The sequence below is a fragment of the Colobus angolensis genome, unplaced genomic scaffold (genome assembly GCF_000951035.1).
Source record: "Colobus angolensis palliatus isolate OR3802 unplaced genomic scaffold, Cang.pa_1.0 Scaffold434, whole genome shotgun sequence".
NCBI classification, from domain to species: Eukaryota; Metazoa; Chordata; class Mammalia; order Primates; family Cercopithecidae; genus Colobus; species Colobus angolensis.
The window spans coordinates 2639044-2665434 of record NW_012117755.1 but is presented as its reverse complement, the minus strand read 5'-3'; the positions used below and the strand labels follow the sequence as shown (position 1 = coordinate 2665434).

At 35.4% G+C, this 26391-nt stretch overlaps 1 protein-coding gene across 1 annotated transcript in view; it reads right to left on the bottom strand.

The window, feature by feature from the left end:
* DMD (dystrophin) overlaps window positions 1-26391 on the bottom strand; it is a 2170472-nt gene that overhangs the window by 537076 nt on the left and 1607005 nt on the right. Inside the window, exon 54 of the mRNA XM_011957103.1 lies at window positions 7993-8147. Coding sequence (XP_011812493.1) covers window positions 7993-8147 — 155 coding nt within the window. The remainder of the gene's footprint in view (window positions 1-7992; window positions 8148-26391) is intronic.

Here is a 26391-nt window from a genome sequence, read left to right as displayed (position 1 = left end):
ATCATAATTTTGTACATAGCTTTGAAGGCAGCAAATCTTTATCCTTTAAATTTTTGGAAATAATCCAAAGCCATTCAGTGCCCAACATCTGATGAATTGTTTCATTCAATTTACAAACAATTATTGAGTACAATTACTCAGCAAATACAAGGTATGGCTATAAAATAATATAACAGTCTACTGAGGATCATAAAACAGTCCTCAAGTAGTTCCAGAAAAGGAACTCTAAAATTGTATTGCCAAGGGACAGTATTTGTAGATACAGCATATAAGAATTTTATGAAGTTCAAATGCTTGTCCCTCTCCTAAATAAACAAACAAATGAACAAGCAAAAACATATAACACCATTTGCTTTTCTTCCCAGGAAGATGTTTTACTTTTTTGTTTGTTTTTACTTTCAGAAATATTTGAGAATGCTTTTGGAAATATGTCATACATGTAAATATCATGTATCAAGTCTCAGGGGGGAAAAAAAAGAGCACTGGAATCAAAGGGAAGCAAGAAGATTCATTTCAAGGGAGACAGATCCAAGGCTGGTGTGAATGTCAAATGAGTGTAAAGACTTGATAACTGGCAGAACAGAGAAAAGTCCGTTACAATCTCCCAGAAATCTACGAAGGAAGAAGAGGCTTTAGGATGAGGTGACAATAGGGATAAAGAGAGAGAATTGTTTCTAGAACAATTTTTGAAGTAGAATTCACAGAATTTGGAATCCAACTTAATACATGTGTCAGTAGATTGGGAAAGAGAGATCAAGAGAAAGGTAGAAGGTAATTCTTAGATTTCCAGTTGTAGAGACAATTAAGTTAGGCAATCACACTACACTGAAAACACAGAAAATTTAACTTTGTTTTAGGGGCAAGAGAATGCATTCTATTTGACACATTTTGGAGCCTGTAGCATATGCAGGTGGTAATGCAGGGTAGATGGCTGAAAGTACAGTTCTGGAAATTAGGAAAAGAGTGTAAGATGGAAGTTGACACTGAGGAGTCTTAATGTTAGCTGAAGCCAACAGACAAAGGTACTCAAAATGTGTAGAGAGAAAGAAGAGAGAGAATTAAGAATGGAACATCAACATTTAAAATTGCATTGAAGAAAGAGAACTTGCACTGATCATTGTTACAACTCCCAACTTTGTATCTTGAGCTACTCCCCATAACTTCAGATTTGTATATCCAGCTATCTACTCCACACATCTCCTCCTAGATGTATAATAGGCATTTCAAATGTGACATATCCACATCTTCCTCCCAAAATATGTTACTCCTGGAGCCTTCCCCATCTCAGTAAAAGATGACCCCATCTTTCAGTTGCTCAGGCTAAAAACTCTTGAGTCTTCTTGACTCTTCTTTTTCTCTCGTACCTACATTTATTCCATTATAAAATCTTTTGTGCTCTGTACTCAAAATATAGCAGAATCCAACCACTCCTCACCACATTAACCTCTCCCATTCTGATCCCAACCACAGTCATCTCTTTTTTTTTTTTTTTGAGATGGAGTCTTGCTCTGTCGCCCAGGCTGGAGTGCAGTGGCCGGATCTCAGCTCACTATAAGCTCCGACTCCTGGGTTTACGCCATTCTCCTGCCTCAGCCTCCCGAGTAGCTGGGACTACAGGCGCCCGCCACGTCGCCCGGCTAGTTTTTTGTATTTTTTAGTAGAGACGGGGTTTCACCGTGTTAGCCAGGATGGTCTCGATCTCGGGACCTCGTGATCCGCCCGTCTCGGCCTCCCAAAGTGCTGGGATTACAGGCTTGAGCCACCGCGCCCGGCCCACAGTCATCTCTTGACTGAATTATGACAACAGTTTCCTAATGGTCTCACTACTTCTGTTTAGTCTATTATAACAGAGGAGTCAGATAAGACAAAACATGTTACTCCTCCATTCAAAACCCTCCAATAACTCCCACCTCATTCAGATTAAAAACTAAAGCCCATAGGCCTAAAAGGCCAATATAATCAGATGTCAGTTACCCCTCTAAATTTATTGTCAACTACCTTCCTGCTCACTTGATCCTTTTCTGCCTAACTGATCTCCCTTTTAAGGTTCCTTCAACATGCCAAGAATATTCCTGCTTTGGGGCATTTTCACCTATTAGGACCCTCTTGGGCTACTTTTTTACCCCCAATTATACATATGGCCCACATCCTCAGGTCCTTTAGAATTTGCTTAAATGCCACCTTTTCAGTAAGACCTTTTTCGATTACCACATTTTCATGGCAGCACTCCTCTTCCACCTCTCTCTCTCTCTCTCCACTTGCTTTCCTCTTTATTCTTCCACATTGCATGTATGACCATCTGACACATCATGTATTTAAATTTCATTTGTCAGTGTCTGTCTCCCAACTTCTACTTCCCAGAATACAAGCTTTACGAGGGTAGGGCTTTTCATTGCTCTATACCAAGTACCAACTACTGGGCCTACATAGCACATACTTCATACAAAAGTATTTGTTGAGTAAGTAAATTAATTTTTATGATGTTGATGGCAGATGATATTTTACTGAGTTCTTACTATGTGCTAGGCATTGTGCCAAGCACCTCACAATTATTATGTGATTAAAGAAGTAAGAGATTGTTTCAAGATAATATTGTTCTGGGAACCAAGGAGGATAAAGTTTTGACTAGCAGAGTTGACCAACAGGATCAATGTTAAAATGTAGTCAAGCAGATGGATGAATTAAAATACACTAACCAGCTATTACAAAGTCATTGATGATCTTAGTAAGTCCTTGTTTTCATAAAGTGGTGGTGCTGGGGAAGTGAGACTGGAGTGGGTCAAAATATAACTGGCAGCTAAAGAACAGGAAACAGTAATGTCAACCACTGCTTAAAAAATGATATAGTAAGGAGAAGCAAGCCCAGCTGGATAGAAAAAAAATGATATACTAAAAAAGTTCTTTTAGGATGAGGGAGACTTGAGTACGTTGGCCTGCTAAAGGGGAGGAGCAAAAAGAAAGAAGAAATTGAATATCCCAAAAATAGAAAGTAGAATAATTACTAAAACAACATGTTGGAGAATGTAAAAGAGATCTAGTGCTTAACCAGAGTAGCTCCTTGCTGCACACAAAATAGGGTTCAATTGTTTTCTCTTTTCTTGTTTCAATGAAGTGAAGAGGAGAAAGGATCTAGGAATAGAGAAGCAAAGAGCGACTTACAAGTGCCTTCAAGGTTGTCAAAGATGGAGAAAACGGGTCAAAATTTTTTCAGATGATCAACTATTAATTTTGATCATTAAAATATAAAACATTAGGAAGAACAGAGAATACTGAGATGTTATTTTATGGAAGAAAATGTGTTTGTATGTATATGCATGCATATGCATATACACATATATGCATGCACATGCATATACATATATATACGCATGTGTACACACATACATGTACACACATGTATATGCTGAATCTTTCTTAGAACCTAGAGGGATTTTTTAGTATCAGGGAGCTTAGCTAAGGAACTTCTAGGCATGTTTAACCCTCTGATGCAAGGACCGTCTCCTCTGCTTGATGAGTTTGTACCTGGCTAGTTAGTAGTTGTGGAAGCCCTCATACAGCTACAAACAGACAATTCAGAGTTAATGCTTATTTCTTGTTTAAAGGGTGATCCTGGAATAGAAATAAGGAAATGAAATCTCATGACAGTGTCATCATAAAGTCATCAGCCAGATGGCAGTCCTTGAAATCTAATCCTTAGAGGCTTCTCACAATAATTTGTAATATCACATCTAATATTATCTTATTCACAAATTCATATCTATTCACAAAGATTGAAGACAAAGAAATGAACTTGCAGAGGCTCACATTTCTGGCTTTATATGTTAACATGGACTCTATAAAGAATATGATAAGGAAAACAAAATATTTTCCTACGTAGGTCACAACAATAATCTATGTTCAGATCTGGGTTTCTAAACTGTACAATTTAGTTGAAAAGTAGGCTTCTCTTTTTTTCCATAAATAGATTCGTTCCTTTTAAGCATAAATGGCTATTTATATTTATTCTATGTAAGATGACAAATGAAAATGATCCTATCAAAAGCCACTGTAGAATTTGAAGACTCATCTGATATATTAATAAACTTAAACAGCAAAATATAAACATTAGTTTACTTTTATGTCTTGAAACTAAAACATGGCAGTGTCTGATATCAAAGTAAATTTCTTTCAAGTACATTTTATATCCTATTTAACATTCAACAGTTTAAAACTAAAGATTTTATTACTAATTTAAATATTCTTCCAAGTATATAAAAATTTTGCCTAGGTTTCTCCATATGACTGAAAGTCTCAGTGCAGGCAATGCATGAGTGTTTCATAGTAAAATAGTGTCTAATCTGAACTGTGAGAAATGATGCAATCAGAATGCTTTCCACAGAAACCCTCTACCTAAAAAGCTGTTGTTACAGAACTTTTTCAAAGATATGAGATACTTTTCCTCCATAACCCAAATATTGATATTATTAATCTTTCCTTTTTAAGATGAATTTAATATAACAACAAAAGTGAAAATGCTATCCTGTCATAGTTGTAGTTTTTGAAACCAACAGAAATACCATGGACTACTATGCAGCCATAAAAAAGAATGAGTTCATGTCCTTTGCAGGGACATGGATGGAGCTGGAGGCCATTTGTCCTTATCAAACTAATACAGGAACAGAAAACCAGATACCCTATGTTCTCACTTATAAGTGGGTGCTAAATGATGAGAACACATGGACATATAGAGGGAAACAACACACGCTAGGGACTATTGGAGTGTGGAGGGTGGGAGGAGTGAGAGGATCAGGAAAAATAACTAATGGGTACCAAGATTAATACCTAGGTGATGAAATAATCTGCACAAAAAACCCCCATGACACAATTTTACCTATGTAGCAAACTTGCATATGTACCCCTGAACTTAAAAGTTAAAAAATAAAAATAAAAATAAAAAAGAAAATGTATAAATGAAAAAATCAGGCAGAAACAAGCAAATGCATGACAACAAACCCCTATGTAGAGATAACACTATTTACAAATAGAGGCAATAAGTTTTTTGAAGTAGTATAGTAAATAATTATTATAAATGTACTCTTAACTGCTTAACCCATTTATGCCTAAGGTTGCAATTTTTTGAATTTTTGCAATCAGACCTTGGTGATGACCTTGAACAGTAGAATATAAATAACTCCCACATGCTTAGTATTCCAATAATGGAACACTAGGATAAATAGCTAAAGTGAACATAGACAAAGATAATCTAGAGCAGGATTATCAATAAAACTTTCTGTGATTGGTGGTTACTTGATGCTGGGAAGTGTAGGGGGTCAGGGGATGAACTTGATTTGATTTTGCAGGCTCAGAGATGGAGGGGAATTTGTGTCAGGATGAATTGTGCCTTGAGTCTCACCTATATCTAATTTATATTAGATTGGACTTTTGAGTTTATGCTGAAATGAGTTAGGACTTTTGGGGCTTTGGGGATGAAATGAATGTATTTTGTCTTTGAGAAGAACATGAATTTTGGGAAAAAGGGGCAGAATGCTATGGTGTAGTGTTTGTCCCTTCCCAAACTTATGGTAAAATTTAATTGCTGTTGCAACAGTAGTAAGTGTGATCTTTAAGACGTGATTAGGAATGAAGGTTCTGCCCTCATGAACGGATTGGCATCATTATTGTGGGAGTGAGTTTCATATAAGGCAAGTTTGGTCCCATTTTTTTCTCTCTTTTGCTCTTCCACCTTCCATCATGGAATCATGACACAACAAGAAGGCCCTTACCAGATTCCAGCTCCTTGATCTTGGACTTCCCAGCCTCCAGAAATATGAGCCAACAAATCCCTGTTCATTATAAATTACCCAGTCTGTGGTATTCTGTTATGGAAGCACAAAAAGGACTAAGACAAGGACAATAGAAGTAGGTTGCATTTGGAGAAAGAGATTGGAAGAAGGCAAAGATGAGTTTAGCTTTGGACCTCTTCAATGTGAAGTTCCTGTGGGACATTAACATTGAAAGAAAGCAGTAATCTCTACATGTCTAAAACTCAAAAGATCATTCTCAGCTGGAATTATAGATGGGTAGTCATCAACTGACTGAAACTACACAAGTGGATGAATTCTTGTACAGAGTACATGTAAAGTGAGAAAAGAACAGGGAAGAACTTTATAGACATGAGTCAGAAGTAGCTTGGTGAATTGCAGATTCTCTACAGGCCAAAGATGTGAGCTGGTTTCTAAAATTGTAATTTACTTTACCCACAGGGGAAGTAACTATATGCATTCTTTAGCTGATAGCTTTTTGGAAACAAGCCAAAAAGTATCAACTGGAAGTCATTCCCATGAAGAATCCAAAGACCTTAATAAAACAATTTTTTAAAAACTGAGAGAGTTGCTTGGGCCATCAAGGAGCATGAGAATGAAGAGAGGGGTCTGTCAGAAAGAGTAGTACAGATAGAATAGACCAGTGTCCTGAAGCTCTAGTTTCATACCATGAGCAAGCTTTTTTCTTGGCTCCTTAGTTTATATTCCCTAAACTCATCAAATTAATCTGACTTTAACTGACTTTTCCAAAAAGGCTTCTCTTTGGAAAGCAGATATTTCCCACTAAGATCTAATGGTTGACTCTCTGATACCAATTGATTCCATGTGAATAATTCTTCCTGAACCTAATCTGTCCCTGTTTAATTGAACACATACAAGATCTGTATTTTGAGAAGAAAGTCCAAGTCCTGCCATTGAGAAAAAGTAGTTACTATGAGAAATTTTCCAAATATCAGTTCCATATTCAAGTTTGCCCTTTCTCCATCAGGGTCTTTTTCATAGGGCTCCAATTAAAACTTCCCAACTTTAGGTTGAATCTTTTCCATGTTCTTTTCCATTTATACACTTACTGTCTGGAATTCAGGATTAGAGTTGCTCTATTCCCCAGGGTCACTAGCTTAAATTCAGCTTCACAGGAGTTTTTACTGTCTAATGTCTAGCTTAGTTTCAAAATTTAGTTGGTCTCCTAATTTCTATATATCATTATCTCATTTCTCCTAAGACTTCCTGCTCTTAGTTCAAAATCTGTTTTGGTCCCAATGGTGACTTTTACTTCTCGTTAAAAATTGCTGAGCTTATTTTTTCAGTAATTGATGTCATATTTTGGAACTCAATTATTTTTCATCGTGGTCTTCCTCATATTGTACAGGTACTATTTTCTCAGCTTGCACAAGGTAATTGTACATTCTGCAAAGGGAGTCATCATTTCAAAAAACATTTACTAGCTCCCTATTTTTATATCACGTGGTTCAGGATCTGGGGATGTATCACATAAGAAAGACAAAATCTCTGTCCTCATGGCATTCAGATTAATTTAAAGAACAAATATTTAACAATTAGTTTCATAATTTTATATTTTTATTTATAATTGGAATAAATGCTAGTGAAAAAAGCACTAGAGACCAAGAGAGGTATAATAAGGGTACAAAGCTTAGTTTGAGGAGATACTGTCTATAACAGCTGTTAATTTCCATAGATATATAATGGGAAATGAAGTGATGAGTCATATTACCCTCCACAAATTTTCCCATTGGGTGTGTGGAGTGAGACACGAGAATGATACCATGGACAGCTATAACTCCATCATGAATCCCAAAGTGACTTATTTATCAGATAACAGGTAAGGCAGTGTGTGCCATGATGAGATAGAAAGAGAATTCTTTGGACTTTGGATAGAGTTCTCAAAGTAGACTGACAAATGGCTCTTCTAGCTATAAATCAGTATTTTGCTTTTTGTTTAATCTCTTGGTTATGTCACTACTTTTGTGATAGTGGGCAAATGAAATCTTATGTTCCTCATTTTTAAAATAGAAGTCTGAGCCAAGTCAGTGAGTTTAGTTGGTATTTATCATCTTGAACCCTCCCAAGTTCCAGTTTAGCTGGATTGGAAAAACAAATCTTCATGGTCCATACAGTTTCACCACCCCATTATTATAGCCAAGAGTAGTTTTAGAAATAATGTAATTCATACCTTTTATGAATGCTTCCCCAAGAGGCATTGATATTCTCTGTTATCATGTGGACTTTCCTGGTATCATCTGCAGAATAATCCCGGAGAAGTTTCAGGGCCAAGTCATTTGCCACATCTACATTTATCTGCCACTGGCGGAGGTCTTTGGCCAACTGCTATAGATTTTTATGAGAAAGAGAATGAATGTCAGTTTTTTTCTGAAATCTCCAGTGGGAGTGTCTTAAAATACTTCGTAAACAGCTTCTGAATCCTCAGGTCAGAATATGTATATTAGATTGCTTTTAACCTACCATGTTGATTTAGTCAGTTATGACAGTATAAGGTAACCCACCTTTCAGGGCAAACTTTTCAAATGCAGCATCTTGAGCAACAACCAGTATCAATTATTTCAACTTAGTAGCAATTAATTGTCAATAAAGTGGGCTTAATGGTTTTATCACAAGAGAAAAAAACTACAAAAATAAGCTCATATATAATTGTTGACTATGTAACATATAACAACATTTGAACCAAAAAAAAAATCTCATAGATTTCTTTCCCTCTTCATTAACTTGTTGAATCGTTTATGTAATTAGTGCCATCTACTGGCGTTCAACTAAACGTGCATACAGAAAATACTGAACAACAAAAGAATAGTACTGTTATTCTAGTTACGAACTTTTTGAAGGATCAAAATACTTTTAGAATATCCTACTTTAAAATTCGAATAAAAGTCAAAATATAAGAATCGTGCTAGACCAAATCACCTACATTTTCTTCGTTGTTTGTCTTTGGTAATTCAGTGTTTTCAAACTTGCTATCTCATCACTTAAAATATATTTCAAAGAAAGAAGTCGATTAATGGTAGGGTTTGTCTCGAAGCATATCAACCTGAAATTTCTATTAAACATTTCTGCAAGTGCAGAGAGGAGGCTTCTAAGCATTAAGATAATACTAATTGTTAAGATAGTTATATGAAATTTAATACGATGGGTTAAGTCATTGATAAATGGACAGAGGAACAGGGACAGGTAGTTGAAACAAGAGAAAGAGTAGGATGATTTTATTTAAAAAGAAATAAAGTTAACTTTCAAGTAATAGAAAACAGAGTATTGAAAAGGTACAATTGGACACCAATTAAATTAACAAAAATTAAAATCCAAAGCTTAAAAGACCAGTAAAACTAGCACATTCATGTATTACTGCTGGGGACAGTATCTATTAGGACAATTTGGCAATAGATACCAAGTGACATACAAATGCTTATTCCCATTGATTCAGAAATCTCACTTTTGGTACTTTAGCCTAATAAAATCTTCAAAAGAAGATCAATACACTATATGACTTAAAATCTTCATTAACCAAAGCAGTAAAAAAAATGAGAAACAGGCCGGGTGCGGTGGCTCATGCCTGTAATCCCAGCACTTAGGAAGGCCAAGGCGGGTGGATCACGAGGTCAGGAGTTCAAGACCAGTCTGGCCAAGATGGTGAAACACTGTCTCTACTAAAAATGTAAAAATTAGCCGGGCATGGTGGCAGGCTCCTGTAATCTCAGCTACTCAGGAGGCTGAGGCAGAGAATTGCTTGAACCCAGGAGGCGGAAGTTGTAGTGAGCCAAGATCGCGCCACTGCACTCCAGCCTGGGTGACAGAGCAAAACTCCATCTCAAAAGAAAAAAAAAAAAGAGAAACAATGTCAATGTTTAATTCAGGTACATTAAAAGAACATAATACACCATTCTGATGGTACAATATATAGCAAATGCACACAGTAATCACTGTAAAAAGAACACAATTTTCTTGTGTAAAGAACAGAACACAATTTTTAACTACACTGTGTTTTTTTGTCTCTAAGAATACATAATCATGAGCTGAACGCAAAATGGAAGAAATTGAAAATAATGCTTCTGAGGAGAAAAATCATTTTGTTTTTGATATTTGTTCTTTTGTGTTAGTATGATATGTACAGAATAAAAATCAAACAGTATTCTCAGCATAATTTCAGGGTGTTTGGTTGAACGCCTATCAAACATATACAATCTATATATAATGTAATTTCTCAGTTAACTAGAACATCCTAGAATCAAACTAAACAATAGTATTTACTGCATATAGCAAATAGATCCAGATTACCAAACTATTACCAAGAAGCTAATGCCAATATCACTGACTTTTGCTATGAAAGCAGAGGACAGTGTCTAAAGGCACAGAACATAGTTGCTGCTATTACAAAACAATTAACATTTATCTTCGTGGAATGCCTGCCTTTTCTTCCATACTCCTTTTATCAAGCACTGCAGTTTCTATTTTCCACTTTTCAGATCCTCACACTATTTGAAAGCCCTTCTTAGGAAACTTCTGCCAAAGGCTTGCCTTTTCTAGAAATTTCCTAGGGTACAAAATTACCACTTCTTCCCTTCTCCTCCTCACTTAAGCCAAACCTAAAGTGATAAAAGTAATGTATTCCAAGATATGAAAGAACATGTAATTGGCCCTTACTATCCAGAGGGTGCTATTTGCATTTTAAAAGAAGAGCTTATTATCTCTCATCTATTAAATCTCTAATTAATAGCATAAACATCCACAAAACTGAGACCAATAACTTGGTCACCTTTTTTTCAAGTGAATTCCTTTTATAAAAGAGTGAATTGTTAACAAAATACTTACGATGGACCAATATCAGAGCATATATGTATAAGCTCAGGAATACAAAATAAAAACAAAATTTTTAGTAAATATATAATTAAAATCATTTATTTTACTCAAGCAAGTTAAATAAACTTGGAAGCCACCCATCACTCATAGGTTCTTATTTGAAAAGTCTAGATATAGGAGGTTATACTATTTGGATGGTTTCATGGTTATGTGCACATGTTCTAGCCCATATAATTGTATGCAGTTTTTGTATATCAATTACACTTCAAAAAAGCTGTTAAAATTAAAAAACATAAAATGCAGAAGGTGCCAATGAATCTAAAAACATAATCAATAGATCATAAAAATGCCTAAAATTATAAATAACATATCCTGGAATTTTCCAAAATCTCTTCAAGAAATAGCAAGCTAGAGTTAATTGAGAGATTTCCTACTAAACAAGGTAGTAAAGAGTGAGTCTTGATGTCAGACCATAGCTTTCTGATGAACTTTAACACTTGAAAGGCAGAAATACACGTGCCATATATTTTTCTGCAAAATTGTATTCACAGAGAAAGTTAGGACTGTTATACCTAAGGAAATCCTGACTGAGTGCTAACCCTCACTGAATACTGCCAAGTTTTGTGAGGATGTAGGATTAAAAAGTAAAACTCCCACTGACCTTGACTGACACTGAGGGGGCTCAGGCCCTTATATAAACACAAAGGTTCTGAAAGGTAGCCTTTCTCTTTTCTCCCTTCTTAAAGACATTCCATACAACAGAATGTTTTCCCTTTCTCCTACAGTAATATTCTGCCCGCCCATCTTGGGCTTTACCCGAGTGTCATTCACACTAGGAACCATGACCGCTGTGAAATTTACTATGGGGATAACTCCAGACCTCAGAAGGAGTGTAAATTCAAAACTACAATAGACTTCACACACTCCCTTTTCTCTTTCTGAATTCCATTTACAATGGTGTACACCACGGGGAATTGCTTGTGTGGTGATCACGGTGTGTGAAGAAATTTAAAATACTGTGAGCACTAGCTTATAAAAAAAGATTGCCTTTGTGTATGTGTGTGTGTGTATGTGTATGTGTGTGTATTTTCTATGAAGAATATAAAATGCTAAATCCCCAAAAGGTTGGTTCCCCAACCAGGAAAGACATTTTTCATATTCAAACCCATTATGCTACTACTGCAATATGTGCTTGATATATATTCACAGTATTTTAGGCAGAAAAAGTGATTGTGAACTATGAGACAATCTGAATTAATTTCAAGAATTTCGAGTATTTTTTTCTACTTTGTTTGTCTTCTCTCATTTTTTTTTCTTTGTAAGAACTTATTTTAGTGATATTGACCCTACATGGTAGAAAAGAGAAGAGGAAGTGAAAGAGTAGCTAAAAGCCTGAGCAATACAATGAACCTGCTAGGTTTGAATCCTGGCGTGATCATTTAGTAGTTATATGGCAAATGGGAAAGTTAATTAGCTTTTCTGTGCCTCAGTTTCCTCCTTTGCTAAATGGGAATATTAACAGTATTTATGTGGAAATATGATTGTGTGGGTTAACTTAGAGGATTCAGGGAGAACATTTACAAAGGTGCCTGGCACGCCCGAAGGATTACATAAATATTAATCATCAGCATCATCAACATCATCATCATTATCATCATCATCATCACTACTGCTAGTACATCTACTACTAATTGTAATGAGTCAAGCTATATTCCCCACAGTGTGAGCCCCTTCTGAACGCAAAGCAAGTAGCTCACTGTTTTATAGACATTGTCTAGAAATGTCTGCAACTCTAAAATTCTCCCTTTAACTTGGAAGATAAAAGTGAGTGCAAAGCTCTATCATTAAAATTTTAAGCTTGAATATTGGTTAAATTTGCTTTTAAAATGTGTTTTCTGATATTCACCTACAAGTAAAATAAATGTTTGTTCCAGGTGAACTATTATTTAAATTTTTAATGACTGTGTCTCAAAGGAACTTCAAAAAAGGCAGTGCAGAGTAATGAAAGGGCATCTTCCCAGGAAGTTTTGCTTGTCCACTGTTTTGCAGTTTGATCTTAAGGAAGTCATTAACCTTGTAAATGCCAGTTTTGTCATCTGTAAACTAGGATGGGGTTACTTGCTCTGACCATGCCTCCGGCTTGTCCTGAGGTATCAAAATCAAGCAATTGCTTGGAAAATTATAAAACAGGATCCTAATATGTTTATGAACAAAAAGTTCTACATGTTGGACTTGTTATTTTTCCTTGGATACTGTATTTACATTCATGAACCAAGGGATTCATGGAAAAACGTAGCTGTGTTAGCTAACCACTAAGAGGTCGTTTGCTCTTAGATCCATTCTCTACCCATTTCCTACTCAACTCAGTATTGAGATGTACTAACTCCCATAGGAGCTCAGAATTTCCTGGGATTTCGTGCTAGCTGACTTCTAATTAAGTTAAGTCATGAGACACACTAGTGGGAGATAGAAGAGCATGAGAAAAGGTGAAACAAGAGAATTATCCCCTTCCTCTCTTTGTCTTGGCAGTATCTCCTTTATGTCTCCATTTCCCACTGGACAGCTGCTCCCTCTGTAATTCCAGCACCTTCTGTGCAGACCTTATAGTGGTTGAATTAGCACCCAATGGTTCTGGTTTCTGGGCTTTGGTAAAACTTGTCGGTTCCCCAACCCTTGAGGTGGTAATAGTTCCCTGAAGTTACTAAACTCCGGGTTGCCTCACTGTCTTCTGTTGGGTATGTCAGCTCCTTCATTCTTGTGGAGCAGCCAGTCCTCTGTATTGAATTTCCTCTGTTTGAAATATCTAATGTGGTTTATAGACTAATTCCTGACAACATGAACTGAAAGAAATCTCACAGTAAATGACCCTACCTACAGTTCCACAGGGGAAACTGAATATATCAAATATACATTTCATGAAATATCAGACTTTACATCTTGCATCCTTTTCTCTAGTCTCAGAGGAAGAGGCGACTTTTCTGCTATTGGAAGTTGATTTCACCATCTGGGCACCCATCTATTCTGGGATCCTCCTCCACATACTCCCTCTCTCTTTGTGTGTTCCAACTTCTTGCCTCTCTGCGGGGTCCTTCTCTAGAGACTGCAAGCATGAGCGTCTCTCTCATCTTTAAACAACAACAACAATATTCTGCACTCTATCATTTTCTTTCCTTTGACAGTCACACTCTTTAGAAGGCAGATACTCACTCATTATCTCAACTTGATTATATTCCTGCCACTCTCCAATTCATGAAAATCAGGTTTCTGCCATCGTCGTTCCACTGAAACTATTCTGACAGAAGTCACTATGGCAAATTGAATTATTGGCCCCAATTCTTTACCTCTCCCTGTATCCATGCCCTTTACTAAGTAACTTTGAAGTTCTTCCTACAAAAGACAGCATGCCCTTGACATTGAGCTTGGTCATGTGACTTGCTTTGCCTAATCCCAGTGGGATATTAATAGAAGTAACACAAGCAGAGGCTTGAAATGTATTTATACAGTGTGGCTATCCCTTTTGCACTTCTCCATTACCTTAAAACAAACATGCTCTGGGCTAGCCTACTCATCTCAGGAGGAGAATGAGTGACATATGGAACAGAGTGACCCCAGTCAACCTGCAGCATAAAGAAGTGCCACCCCACCCAAGCTGTAAACTCATGAAAGGCAATATGGGCTTATTGCTATATGCCACTTACATTTGTGAAGATAGTTAACTGATTCAGTTACCAAAAGCCAATGACTATGGAAAGATTTACGTTCTTATTTACTTAATTTATTTGCAGCAACTGGTGCTGCTGACTATTCTCTTCTTGAAGTTCTCTGCTTTCTTGGCTTCCACTCTTGGGGTTGGTCGCCTCTGTATTCTCTTAGTTTTCAAGGATTTTTTTTTTTTTTTTTTGCCTGTCCTTTAAATATTAATGTTCTCCAAAATTCTGTCTCTGGATCAATCTGATTATATACTGGTCCTCAACTGGAGCAGGAGGCAGGGAACATATCCCCAGGGTAGTTGTATCATAAGGTTTTTTTTTTTTTTCTTTTACTTATAGCCAAATCTTCTACCTCCATTGACACTACCTTAATTTATGTCCCTATCATCTCTTTCTCAGGTACTAAAATAATTTTTATTGGCTCCCTCCCTCCACTGTCAAACCACCCTTCCATCTACATACAACTGCTTAAATGATCTTTTTGTAATGCAAATAGAACGTCATTTCTTCTCTGCGTAAAACTTTTCCATGGTTTGCTATTACCTACAAGACAAAGTCCCAACCTCTTTCTTTGGATTACAAGGCCCTGAAGGATATGACCCCTACCTAAATATTCACTTCCATGTTTTGGTATCTTCTTCCTTTTTGAGCAATTCCGTAGTTGTCCACATGAGAATATAAACGCTCTGAAAGGTTAAGTGACTTGTTCAAGGTGACATACCTAGTCAGTGAGTCATAAAAATGCAGGTTTCTGGACTCTCAATTCAGGTTTCATTTCAATTCAGTTAAAGAAGTTATGCATCCATATAAAGAAATTGAAGGAAAAGGATTGGGTTTATTTTAACTGAGCTTTGAAGAATATAAAATAATCTTGATAATTATAGCATGATTGGAAAATTACTATGTATAATAAAGGCATTTCCAAAAAAAAAGGACAGCAGAAAAATACATATTTTGTTTATTTTTGAAAATCACTAAACAATTTGGTCCCAAAAATGAATTAATGTTCTCTAAATCCTTATTGGGAAAAGAGAAGCACAATTTCTTCCTTCCTTATGTGAATTAAAACGACCTATAAAACCTCTTTATGGATTTATAATAGAAATGTTAAAATAGCTGTAAGAAAGCCATTTCAAAAGTAAAAGCCCCTCACCATTAACTTCAAGACTCATCTATTAAACCTCTGACATTACCAAACAACTCTGTTTCAGAAGGTAACACTCTATAGAGGGCATACTATTTAAGAAAATGGCCCTCATTTTCCAGCTTACTGAAAATGATTAATCTTTACAATAGCTTTGAAGACTACATACCAACGCCATTACTTTTTTGTCCTTTCAACAATGACTACGAGCTGAGAGCAGACTAGTAAATGTGTTATCGGCCAACCCATTAGAGTTCCATTATTTTCTGTCTTACATGGCTTCATGTAATGAATTTTTATAATTAAACTAATGGCATACAATATATTTTTCCCCTCTTTACTTTCAGGCCCCATTTCTCTTCCAGCTTCTTTGGAATAAGTTTTATACATAAAGAAGGGAGGAGAGGTCTCTAAGTGCTTCGTTACCTTAATTTCATTATGACATTTTTGAAAGCATTCTCTTTATCTGGGCTCTCTCTTTAATTTGCTGACTTTATTAAAAGGCTTAAGCAATGTTGTAATTAACAAATCACCCAGCTACCCCAGGCATCTGAGAAAAGTCGGTTGAGAGAGTGTAGAAATGGATGGGTGGAAATGATTCCAGAAACAATACCAGAGGACAGAACCCCAGAAAATGGCATTTTTCAGCTCCTTTTCAAACCCCATGAGCATATTGTGATAGACTGCATTACTGTTCTCAAATATCCAGTGCCTTTTCATGCCAGAAGATTATACGTCGGCATCCCCACTGAACTCAGGAATGGCCATGTGACTGGTTTTGTCTACTTGTCACTTCTAGGCAGAAGGTTCAAGAACCATGTTCCTTGCCTCTATGATCATGAAAGGATGTACCAAGATGGAGATAACATCAGCCATGGTCCCTGAGTGACTAAGCTACGTAGAACACTCTCCTCAATCTACAATGAACATGTAACATGAGTAAAATATAGACTATTAAGCCTCTAGATTTGAGATTGCTTATTACTGTAGCTTAGCCTATGCTGACTGACATACCTATTGAGATATGACCTTTGTTTCACATAGAGTAGGGCCATTCTATTACCTCCAGATAGTCCTGGACCAGGATCAGGGCCAGAATAAACTAGTATAATGAAACATAAAGAACAGGTTCTCTTATTAATAAATAGGAAGCTGTATAAATGTTGAGGAAATGTTTAGAGCAACAATATCCCTGTTTTTCTGAGCTACAGGTAACATCTCAGAATATATTCTATAGGACAGAACCTGCCTATCTTGACCATAAAAGAAAATAGCTCCCTATCCATTGTGTGATGGAGGCTCCCATCTAGGTAGCAGCTATGTTCCACAGACATGGCTATTTTTTCATATCTATAGCCGGCAAGCAGTTTCATGAAAGAGAAAAATGGAGACTATGTTTCTAAAACTGTGTTCATAAACTTGAAAAAATAAGAAAAGATCTGTAGTCATTGACATGCAGATATACTTTTTAACATACCATAAAATTCACCCACTTAAATGAAAACCTTCTCTGTTGCAGCTATCTTAAGTCTAGTTAAACACAGAATAAAGGAGCCAGTCAATTCATCTGCATTTTATTGTCGAATGTCAATATTTCCTTTATGTGTGACATAATTAAGAAGATAGTGTGTATCTTCTATATGTTTTATTTACTATAATTCTACCTAAATGCATTAGAGTAAGTTAAAAGTAAGTGATTAATCAGATGTATGACACCTATATCCACATTGTCTTTAAAGAATTAAAAGTCCATGTCAATATCAAAAAAAAAAAAAATAAAAATAAAGTGCATAATTTTCTAGTTTTTAATATATTCAGGGTTGTGCAACCATCATTATGATCTAATTTGAGAACATTTTATTTGCCCCCAATGAAACCCATACCAATTAACCGTCCCTTTCTATTGTCTATTCTCCTCTTCCTTCAGTCTTTACTGGATGTTTTATATGAATGTATTGATACAATTTGGGGTCTTTTGTGACTGGATTCTATCAGCATATTTTTGAGGTTCACCCATGTTACAATGCATATCAGTATTTCATTTCTTTTTATTGCTAAATAATATTCCATTTTTGGATGTAGGACATTTTAAAATTTATTCATTAGCTGGTGGACATTTGGGTTGGTTCTACTTTTTGGCTATTATAAATAATGCTGCTATGAACATCTGTATAAAGGTTTTCTATGTATATGTATTTTCATTTCTGTTGGGCATACACTTGAGAGTAGAATGGTTTTGTCACATGGCAGCTTCATGTTTAATATTTCCAGGAGACTGGGAAAGGTAGCGGTGGGGGGAAAGGGAGGATGGTTAATGTGTAGTGAAATATATAATACAAAAATATAGTTTGATAGAATGAATAAGATCTAGTATTTGGTAGCACAAGAGGATGACTACAGTCGAAAAAATTTATTATGCATTTAAAAATAACTAAATGATTATTATTACATTGTTTGTAACAGAAAAGATAATTGCTTGAGGTGAGGGATATGCCATGTACCCTGATGTGACTGTTACACATTGTATGCCTGTATCAAAATATCTCCTGTATCCTATAAATATATATACCTACTGTGTACTCACAAAAATTAAAAATTAAAAAAAATATTTCCAGGAACTTCCAAACTTTTTTCAAAGTTGTTTCACCATTTTACATTTCCACCAGTAATGTGAAAATTCCAAGTATACTTCATCTTGTCAACACTTTTTATTGTCTGTATTTTTTGTATTAGCCATCCCAGTGGGTAAAAAGTACTATCTCATTGTGGTTTTCATTTGCATTTTAAAAATAATCAATGATGTTAACCATCTTTTCATGTGCTTATGGAGATCTGTACATCTACTTTGGAGAAATGCCTATTCAAACTGTTTCTCCACTTGTAATTAAGACATTTATCCTTTTTGTTGTTGAATTATGAGTTTTTACATATTCTTGATACAAGTATCTTATCAAATATATGATTTACAAATATTTTTACCCATTCTAAGGATTGTATTTTCACTTTCTTTACAATATTGCTTGCAGTATAAAAGTTTTAATTTTGTTAAAGTCCAAATTATGTATTTTTCAGTTACTTTTGCTTTTGGTGTCATATCTAAGAAAACATTGCATAATCCATTGTATTCCTACATTTTCTTGTATGGGTTTTAAAGTTTTCATTCTTATTAATATATTTAGCTCCATGATTAATTAAAATATTTTATTATAAAATTTATTTTATAGAAGTTTTAAAACTTTTTATTTTTAATTTTATTTTGCTTTAACTGACAAATAATTGTATACTTTTATGGGGTACAATGTATGTTTTGATATAAGTATACATTGTGGAATGATGATATCAAGCTATTTAACATATCTGTCACCTCATATATGTATCATATTTTATAGCAAGAACATTTAAAATCTATTATTTTAGCAATTTTGAAATATACAATATTATTAACTATGGTCACTACGTTGTGTCATAAAGTCTCAAAAAGTTATTCCTCCTAAAATTTTTACCTCTTTTGATCAACATCTCCCCGTTTTCCACCCCCAAATCCACAGCCTCTGGTAACCACCATTCTACTTTACTTCAGTGAGTTTGACTTTTTCAGATTCCACACATAAGTGAGATCATGCAGTATTTGACTTTCTGTGCCTGGCTTATTTCATTTAGCATAATGCCCTCCAGGTTTATCCATGTTGTCATAAACAAAAGGATATTCTTCTTTATTTAAGGCTGAATAATACTCCATTGTGTATATGCACCACATTTTCTTTATCCATTGATCCATCCATTGATGGAAACTTAAGTTGATTCCATATCATGGCTTTTGTGACTAATGATGCAATAAACACAGGAGTGAAGATATCTCTTTGACATACTGGTTTAAATTCTTTTGGATATATACCCAGAAGTGGGATTGCTGGATCCTACGGTAATTCTGTTTTCAGTTTTTTGAGGAGCTACCATACTGTTTTCCATAATGGTTGTACTAATACACATTCCCACCAATGATATACAAGTGTTACCTTTTTTCCACATCCTTGATCAACACTTGTTATCATTCTTCTCTTTTTGTAACAGTCATTCTAACTGGTGTAAGGTGATATCTCATTGCGATTGTAACATGCATTTCCCCAATGATTAGGATGTTGAGCATTTTTCACAAACCCATTGGCATTTTATATATATCTTCTTTTGAGAAATGTTTAAGTGTTTTGCCCATTTTAATCAGGGTATTTGTTTTCTTTTATGATACATTTAAGCTAATTTTTGTGTATGGTGTGAGGTAGGGCCAAATTTCATTATATTTCATGTGTATATCCAGTTATTCTAGCACTAGGTTTTGAAAGTCTATTCTTTTTCCATTGAATTGTCTTGGTACCCTTGTGAAAAATCAGTTGACCATAAAAGCAAATGTTTACTTTTGAACTTTCAATTCTATTTCATTGATCTATATGTCTATTCACATTCTAGTACCACATTTTCTTAATAATTGTAGCTTTGTAGTAGTTTTTGAAATTGGAAAGTTAAGTCCTCCAATGTTGTTCTTTTCTCAAGGTTGTTTTGACTATTCTACGTCCCTTGCATTTCAATAGAAATGGTAGGATCCACTTGTCAATTTCTGAAAAAAAAAAAAGCCAGTTGTGATTTGGATGATTCCATAGAGTCTGTAGATCAATTGGGGGGATGTTGATATCGTAATAATATTAAGTCTTTTGATCTGAGAACATGGGATATTTTTCTATCTTTTTGATCTTTAATTTCTTTCAACAATGCTTTGTATTCTTCAGTATACAAGTCTTGCATCTCTTTTATTCCTAAGTTTTTACAACTTTTTGATGCCATTGTAAATATTTTCTTAATTTCACTTTTAGATTATTCATTTTTAATGTATGAAATAATTCATTTTGTATATTGATCTTGTATCCTACAAATTTGCTGAATTATTTTATTATTTCTAATATTTTTTCATAGATTCTTTAGAATTTTCTAATTACAAGGTCATGTTGTCTGCAAGTAGAGATAATTTTACTTATTCCTTTCTAATTTGGATGTCTTTATTTATTTTTCTTGCCTGATTTCCATGGCCTGGACTTCCAGTACAATACTGAATAGAAGTGGTGAGACCAGGCATCCTTCAATTTTTCCTGATCTTAGGGGAAAGCATTTGGTGTTTCACAACATTAGCTGGGAAGTTTTTGTAGTTGCCTTTTATCAGGTTGAGGAAATCCTCTTCTGTATTAGTTTCCTAGGGCTTCTGTAATTAAGTGTCACAATCCAGGTAGCTGGGTAGACAAAACTCATTGTCTCAGACTTCTGGAGGCTAGATCCAAAATCAAGATTCCAGCAGGCCATACTCCTGCTAAAACCTGTAGGGGAGAATTTTTCCTTGCCTCTTCCTTGCTTCTAATGATGGCTGTTAATCATTAGTTTTACTTGTCTTTGAACTGTAGCACTTTAATCTCTACCTGTAACATCACATGGTGTTTTTCCCGTGGTCAGTGCCCTTATGTGGCATTCTTCTCTCTGTGTATGCCTCTTTTCCTCTTCTTATAAAAATACCATCTTGACTGCATCTGCAAAGACTCTATTTCTACATAAGGTCACATTTGCAGGTACCTGGGCTCAGGCTTTTAGTATGTCTTTTGGGAGCGGGGGACACTATTCAATTCACAATACCCTCTATTCTTCATTTGTTAAGTGTTCTCTATTTTTCAAGCTTGAAAGGGTTTTGTACTTTGTCACATGAATTTTCTATATTTATTGTGATGACCATATGATTTTTTGTCCTTTATTCTATTGATATGGTATAATACATTGATTAAATTTTGGATGTTAAACTAACCTTACATTCCTGGGATAAATCTCACCTGGTTATGGTAGCAATCATGTTAATATGTTGTTGTATTTGGTTTGATAATTTTTTGAGGCTTTTCAAGTCTATTTTCATAAGGCATGTTGCCTGTAGCTTGTTTTCTTGTGATATCTTTGTCTGGTTAGGAAGTATTCCTTTCTCTTCTATTTTTTAGAAGAGTTGTTTATATGCTTGGTAGAGTTCATCAGTGAAGACTTCTGGGCCTGAGCCTTTCACTGGGGGAAGTTTTTAATACCGATTCAATTTCTTGTTATAGATCTATCCAGGTTATCTGTTTGCTTAGTTGTTCATAATACCCTCTTTTAATTATTTTTATTTCTGTAATGTTGGTAGTAACGCACCCTCTTTTTCTCTAAGATTAATAATTTGAACATTTCTTTCTTAACCCATCAGCTAAAACTTTGTCAATTTTGTTGACCTTTTCAAATAACAAAATTTCTAGATTTTGGTTTTGTTGATTTTTTCTATTATATTTTCTTTCTCTATTTGATTTTTTTCACACTAATTGTTATTACTTCCTGCTGCTTACTGTAGATTTACTTTTCTCTTCTTTTTCTAGTTTCTTAAGGTAGAAGCTTAGGCTATTGATTTGAGATCTTTTTCCTTTTTAAATATAGGTATTTATAGTTATACATTTCACTCTAAGCACTGCTTCAGCCTCCTCCCATAAGTTTTGGTATGTTGTATATTTATTTCCATTTATCTCAAGATATTTTTGTATATTTTTATTTCTTCTTTGGCCTATTGGCTATTTAAGAGTGTGTTGTATAATTTTCTCATATTTATGAACTCCCAAATTTACTTCTGTTACTGATTTTAATTTTACTCCATTATGGTCATAAAATCTGCATTGTATGATTTTAATCCCTTTGAATGTAGTGAGACTTATGTTATGACCTAGCATATGGCCTACCCTAGAGAATATTTCATGTACAGTTGAGAAGAATGAGTATTCTGCTATTATTGGATGAAATGTTGTATAGATATCTGTTAGGTCTTGTAAGTTTATAGTCTTTTTCAAATGTCTATCTCCTTGTTAATTTGCCTAGTTGTTTTATCTATTATTAAAAGTGAGATGTTGAAGTCTCGAACTATTTTTGTTGAATTACCTAATTCTCCCTTCAATTCAGTCAGTTTTTGCTTTCTGTATTTCCTTAATGTTTTTTCTTTTTTTTCTTTTGATTGGATTATCCCATTTACCTATTTTCAAGTTTGCTGATTCTTTCTTTTGCCAGCTTGAATCTGATGTCAAGTGAAAAATTTAATTTCAGTTATTGTGCTTTCCAACTCCAGATATTCCACTGGGTTCTTATTTACAATTTCTATCTCTTTATTGATATTCTCTATTTGTTAAGATAAGCACATGGGCTTCTACAGTGCGCAAGAACATGTCAGAGATTGCCAAAATCTCCTATGGACATCTCATTCTCCAGAGCTTCATTGAAAGTTTTTCTCCAGATCTATGTTTACCTCAGCTAGCATCACAGCCTTAGGAATCTATTATGTTAAAGAATTGCTGCTAATTGATTTGGACCAACACCCTGGAGTTAGGGCTTTTTCTAGAAAGTTATCTCTAAGTCAGGCCAAATAAAGGCAAGGCCATGTATATAGGTTTATTCCAGGGAGCTGCAAGATAGGTCAAATAGTGGCAACGCTCTTGGAATAAAATTGGCCTTTTTGAAGAATTACGATACTGGTCTACACTCTCTGGTGGCTAAAAGGCTGTTAGTTTTCACAGCTACTATGGTTGCAAGGCTACTGATTTTCAAGGCTACCGTGGAGCTGGGAGAAAGTGACAGGAAAGGCCAACTTAAAAAGTCTCAAACTTTGCCATTTTTATTGAGGGTCAGCATTTCAAAAATTGTTGCCAGCCTTTGATTAATTCCCAGAGTTCAGAAAAGGTGATTTGGGGCCAGGCGTGTTGGCTCACGCCTGGATCACAGCACTTTGGGAGGCTGAGGTGGGCGGATCACTCGAGGTCAGGAGTTTGAGACCAGCCTGGCCAACATAGTGAAACTCTGTCTCTACTAAAAACACAAGAAATAGTTGGGCATGGTGGAGCGTGCCTGTAGTTCCATCTACTTGGGATGCTGAGAGACTCACTTGATCACAGGAGGCGGAGGTTGCAGTGAGCCAGGATCATGCCACTGCACTCCAGCCTGGGTGACAGAGTGAGACTCCATCTCAAAAAAAAAAAATTAAAAAACAGAAAAAAAAAGAAAAAAAGGAAAGAAAAGAAAGAAATAAAGAAAGAAAAGATGATTTTGAAAATTTTTTGAGGAGCAGATTTACAGAGTTACCACATTATATTTTCAAGTATGGGATAAGTTATATTGTGAAAAGAAAACTAGAGAAAATGTGGTACAATCAAAGCATAAGTTTTTCAAGGCTTGGTGACTCTGCATTAAATATTTATATAATATAATAGTTACCTAGGGAAGCTAGCCCATTACTACCTGTGATCTATCAGCAATGTAGAGAGCACTCTGTATGCTTTGAGAAGTTTAATAGTTTCATTCATACTTTAGGAGGAAAAGTACTATTGGGTTATTGATCTTTTCTCTTTAATCACATAGAAACTTTAGTGGAGAACAAAAGGGAATAAAGAAAATACATGAAGAAATGTAGGTCCTGGCAAGAAGATTCCTAATAATGGTTTTCATTATTGTACCAGAAACTCAAACCTCAAACTACTAGTGTGGGTCAATTTGCTGATTCAGTTTTGTACAACTCCAAAAAATACACAAAATACATACAAGAAAAATTCAATTTCCACTACTGTACATATTTTTACGGTGGATGAGGTATCTGATACCATCAATCCTTCCACAAATCACTCACAATGTAAAGCACTACTTCCATATTTGAAAAATGTCTCCCTTTTTAGTAAAATAATTTGAGATACTCGAACAGCTACCTTAGTTACTATATACAATAAGTTCAACTTTTAAAATTAATTATGTGATTATAGAATATCTGTGTTTCAAGTTTCCTAAAGAATGCCTTCAAAAACACAGAGATTTTGCAGGCTTGGAAATGTTTATTTAATAATTTGAAAATTATTGAATTTCTTGCTTCAGATAGTTTTAAATATTATATAGCCAAATCAGCCAGGCTCAAACAAGATTTCACTTCTCTATTGAATTCATGTACTCTCAGCTCAGCCAAGCACAAAACAGCTAATGCTGTCACGTTTGAAAAGCTTTTATGCTGAATTTGACACAAAAGCAATCACAAAGCCGACAAAAAGGGAATTTTTCTTTCAAAAACGGAAAGGGGAAAATATAAATGAAAACTCTGAGCCTGGGAAAATCTCTCTTGACACTGGAAAAGAAAGTTTAAAATAATCGAGAAGTAATTTTTCCAAAGAATCCATTGCCAAGTTTGGACCAATCTTAAAAGCCTAGGGAACAGGTTGTGAACTCAACCAAGAATCTGCCAAATGAATTAAATCCTAGGATGCTCACTGTTGGCGGTTTTAGGTGCCAATGGCATACTATTTTTGCCTCTTGTGAAAGTTCTAAATGGCATCATCTCTCATAGGATTCTGTCATAGCCTACTGGCAAAGATTTTGATTAGAATGAAAATCTTGTATGTTTTTGCCTAACATCTGTCTTTCTATCTCAAAAGAACTTTATTGTTGTACCAGGTCCATAGAGAAGATAAAATTAAACCATGAAGCCATGTGGCTAACAAAATTAACTACTTTCTGACTTTGTGTTTTTGTTTTAGAAAAATTAAGGGTGAAAGAAAACAATTATCAATATGTTATGGCCATCTCTTTAATGGCCTGCTAATTAATTGTTGATACTCTATGCCATCTGCATTCTGTTTTTCCACCAAATCAAGATTCTCTTGTTGCTGTTTCTTTACACTCTGACCATGCTTTCAAGATAAACTTCTTCCACATGACATCTCCGATTTTATGTCTGTTTTGTGAATCGGTTGTTATTGTCCCCATTTATTCCCCACTCTTTCTCCTCTCTCTCTCTCTCTCTTTATTTTTGAGATGGAGTCTTGCTCTGTCGCCTAGGCTGGAGTGCAGTGGCGTGCTCTTGGCTCACTGCAACCTCCGAGCCTCCCGGGTTCAAGCGATTCCCCTGCCTCAGCCTCCCGAGTAGCTGGGACTACAGGCATGCAACACCACGCCAGGGTAATTTTTGTATTTTTAGTAGAGACAGGGTTTCATCACGTTGGTCAGGCCGGTCTCAAACTCCTGACCTTGTGATCTGCCCGGCTCAGCCTTCCAAAGTGCTGGGATTACAGGCATGAGCCACTGCACCCGGCCTCTCCACTCTTTTTTTCTAAATAAGAGGAAGAGTTTTTTTCTAAATGTCAGAGCAGCAAGGAAATAAAGATGGAAATTAATGAAATAATACAAAGAATTTAAAATGATAATTATTAAAAGATGTTTAACAACATTGATAAATACTTATGCAATAATATGAAGTTTACAAATCAGAATTTAAAATTTAATTTACATTATGTAGACAATTAAAATATATGTAGATAAGAACTAGAAGAGATTATCAATAAAGATTAGCAATTATGAATCATTAACGTATCAAGATTTTTGGTAATTTTCTTTTTAGGTTCAGGTATGGTGACTGGCTCAAATCTTAAGAGTATAACAGTGTTGGCGGTTGGATTTGAAACATATCATTGTTGCTCACTAGTGAGAGTTAGGGTGGTCATCACTGAGGTGCTGCAAAGGGGGCTGGCTGCTGTAATCATAGCTCTCCAAGGCTGTAGACATAGCTTCGTGATTGCCTTGTGAGACTCACAGACTCTCTTGTTAATCTTAGGCACACAGACTCAGAATGAACTTATGGAGCAAGGGGGTGTTGCTTTACTCATTTAATGCCTCCTCCTGTCTATTTTCACACTTCTTTCCTAAAAGAAAATTGTAAGTAATAAGCCAGCTAATATCACTTAGTAGTGATGACACATTCGATGTAAAGACCAGATATCGGGGGGGCGGAGCAAGATGGCCGAATAGGAACAGCTGCAGTCTCCAACTCCCAGCGCGAAGGACACAGAAGACC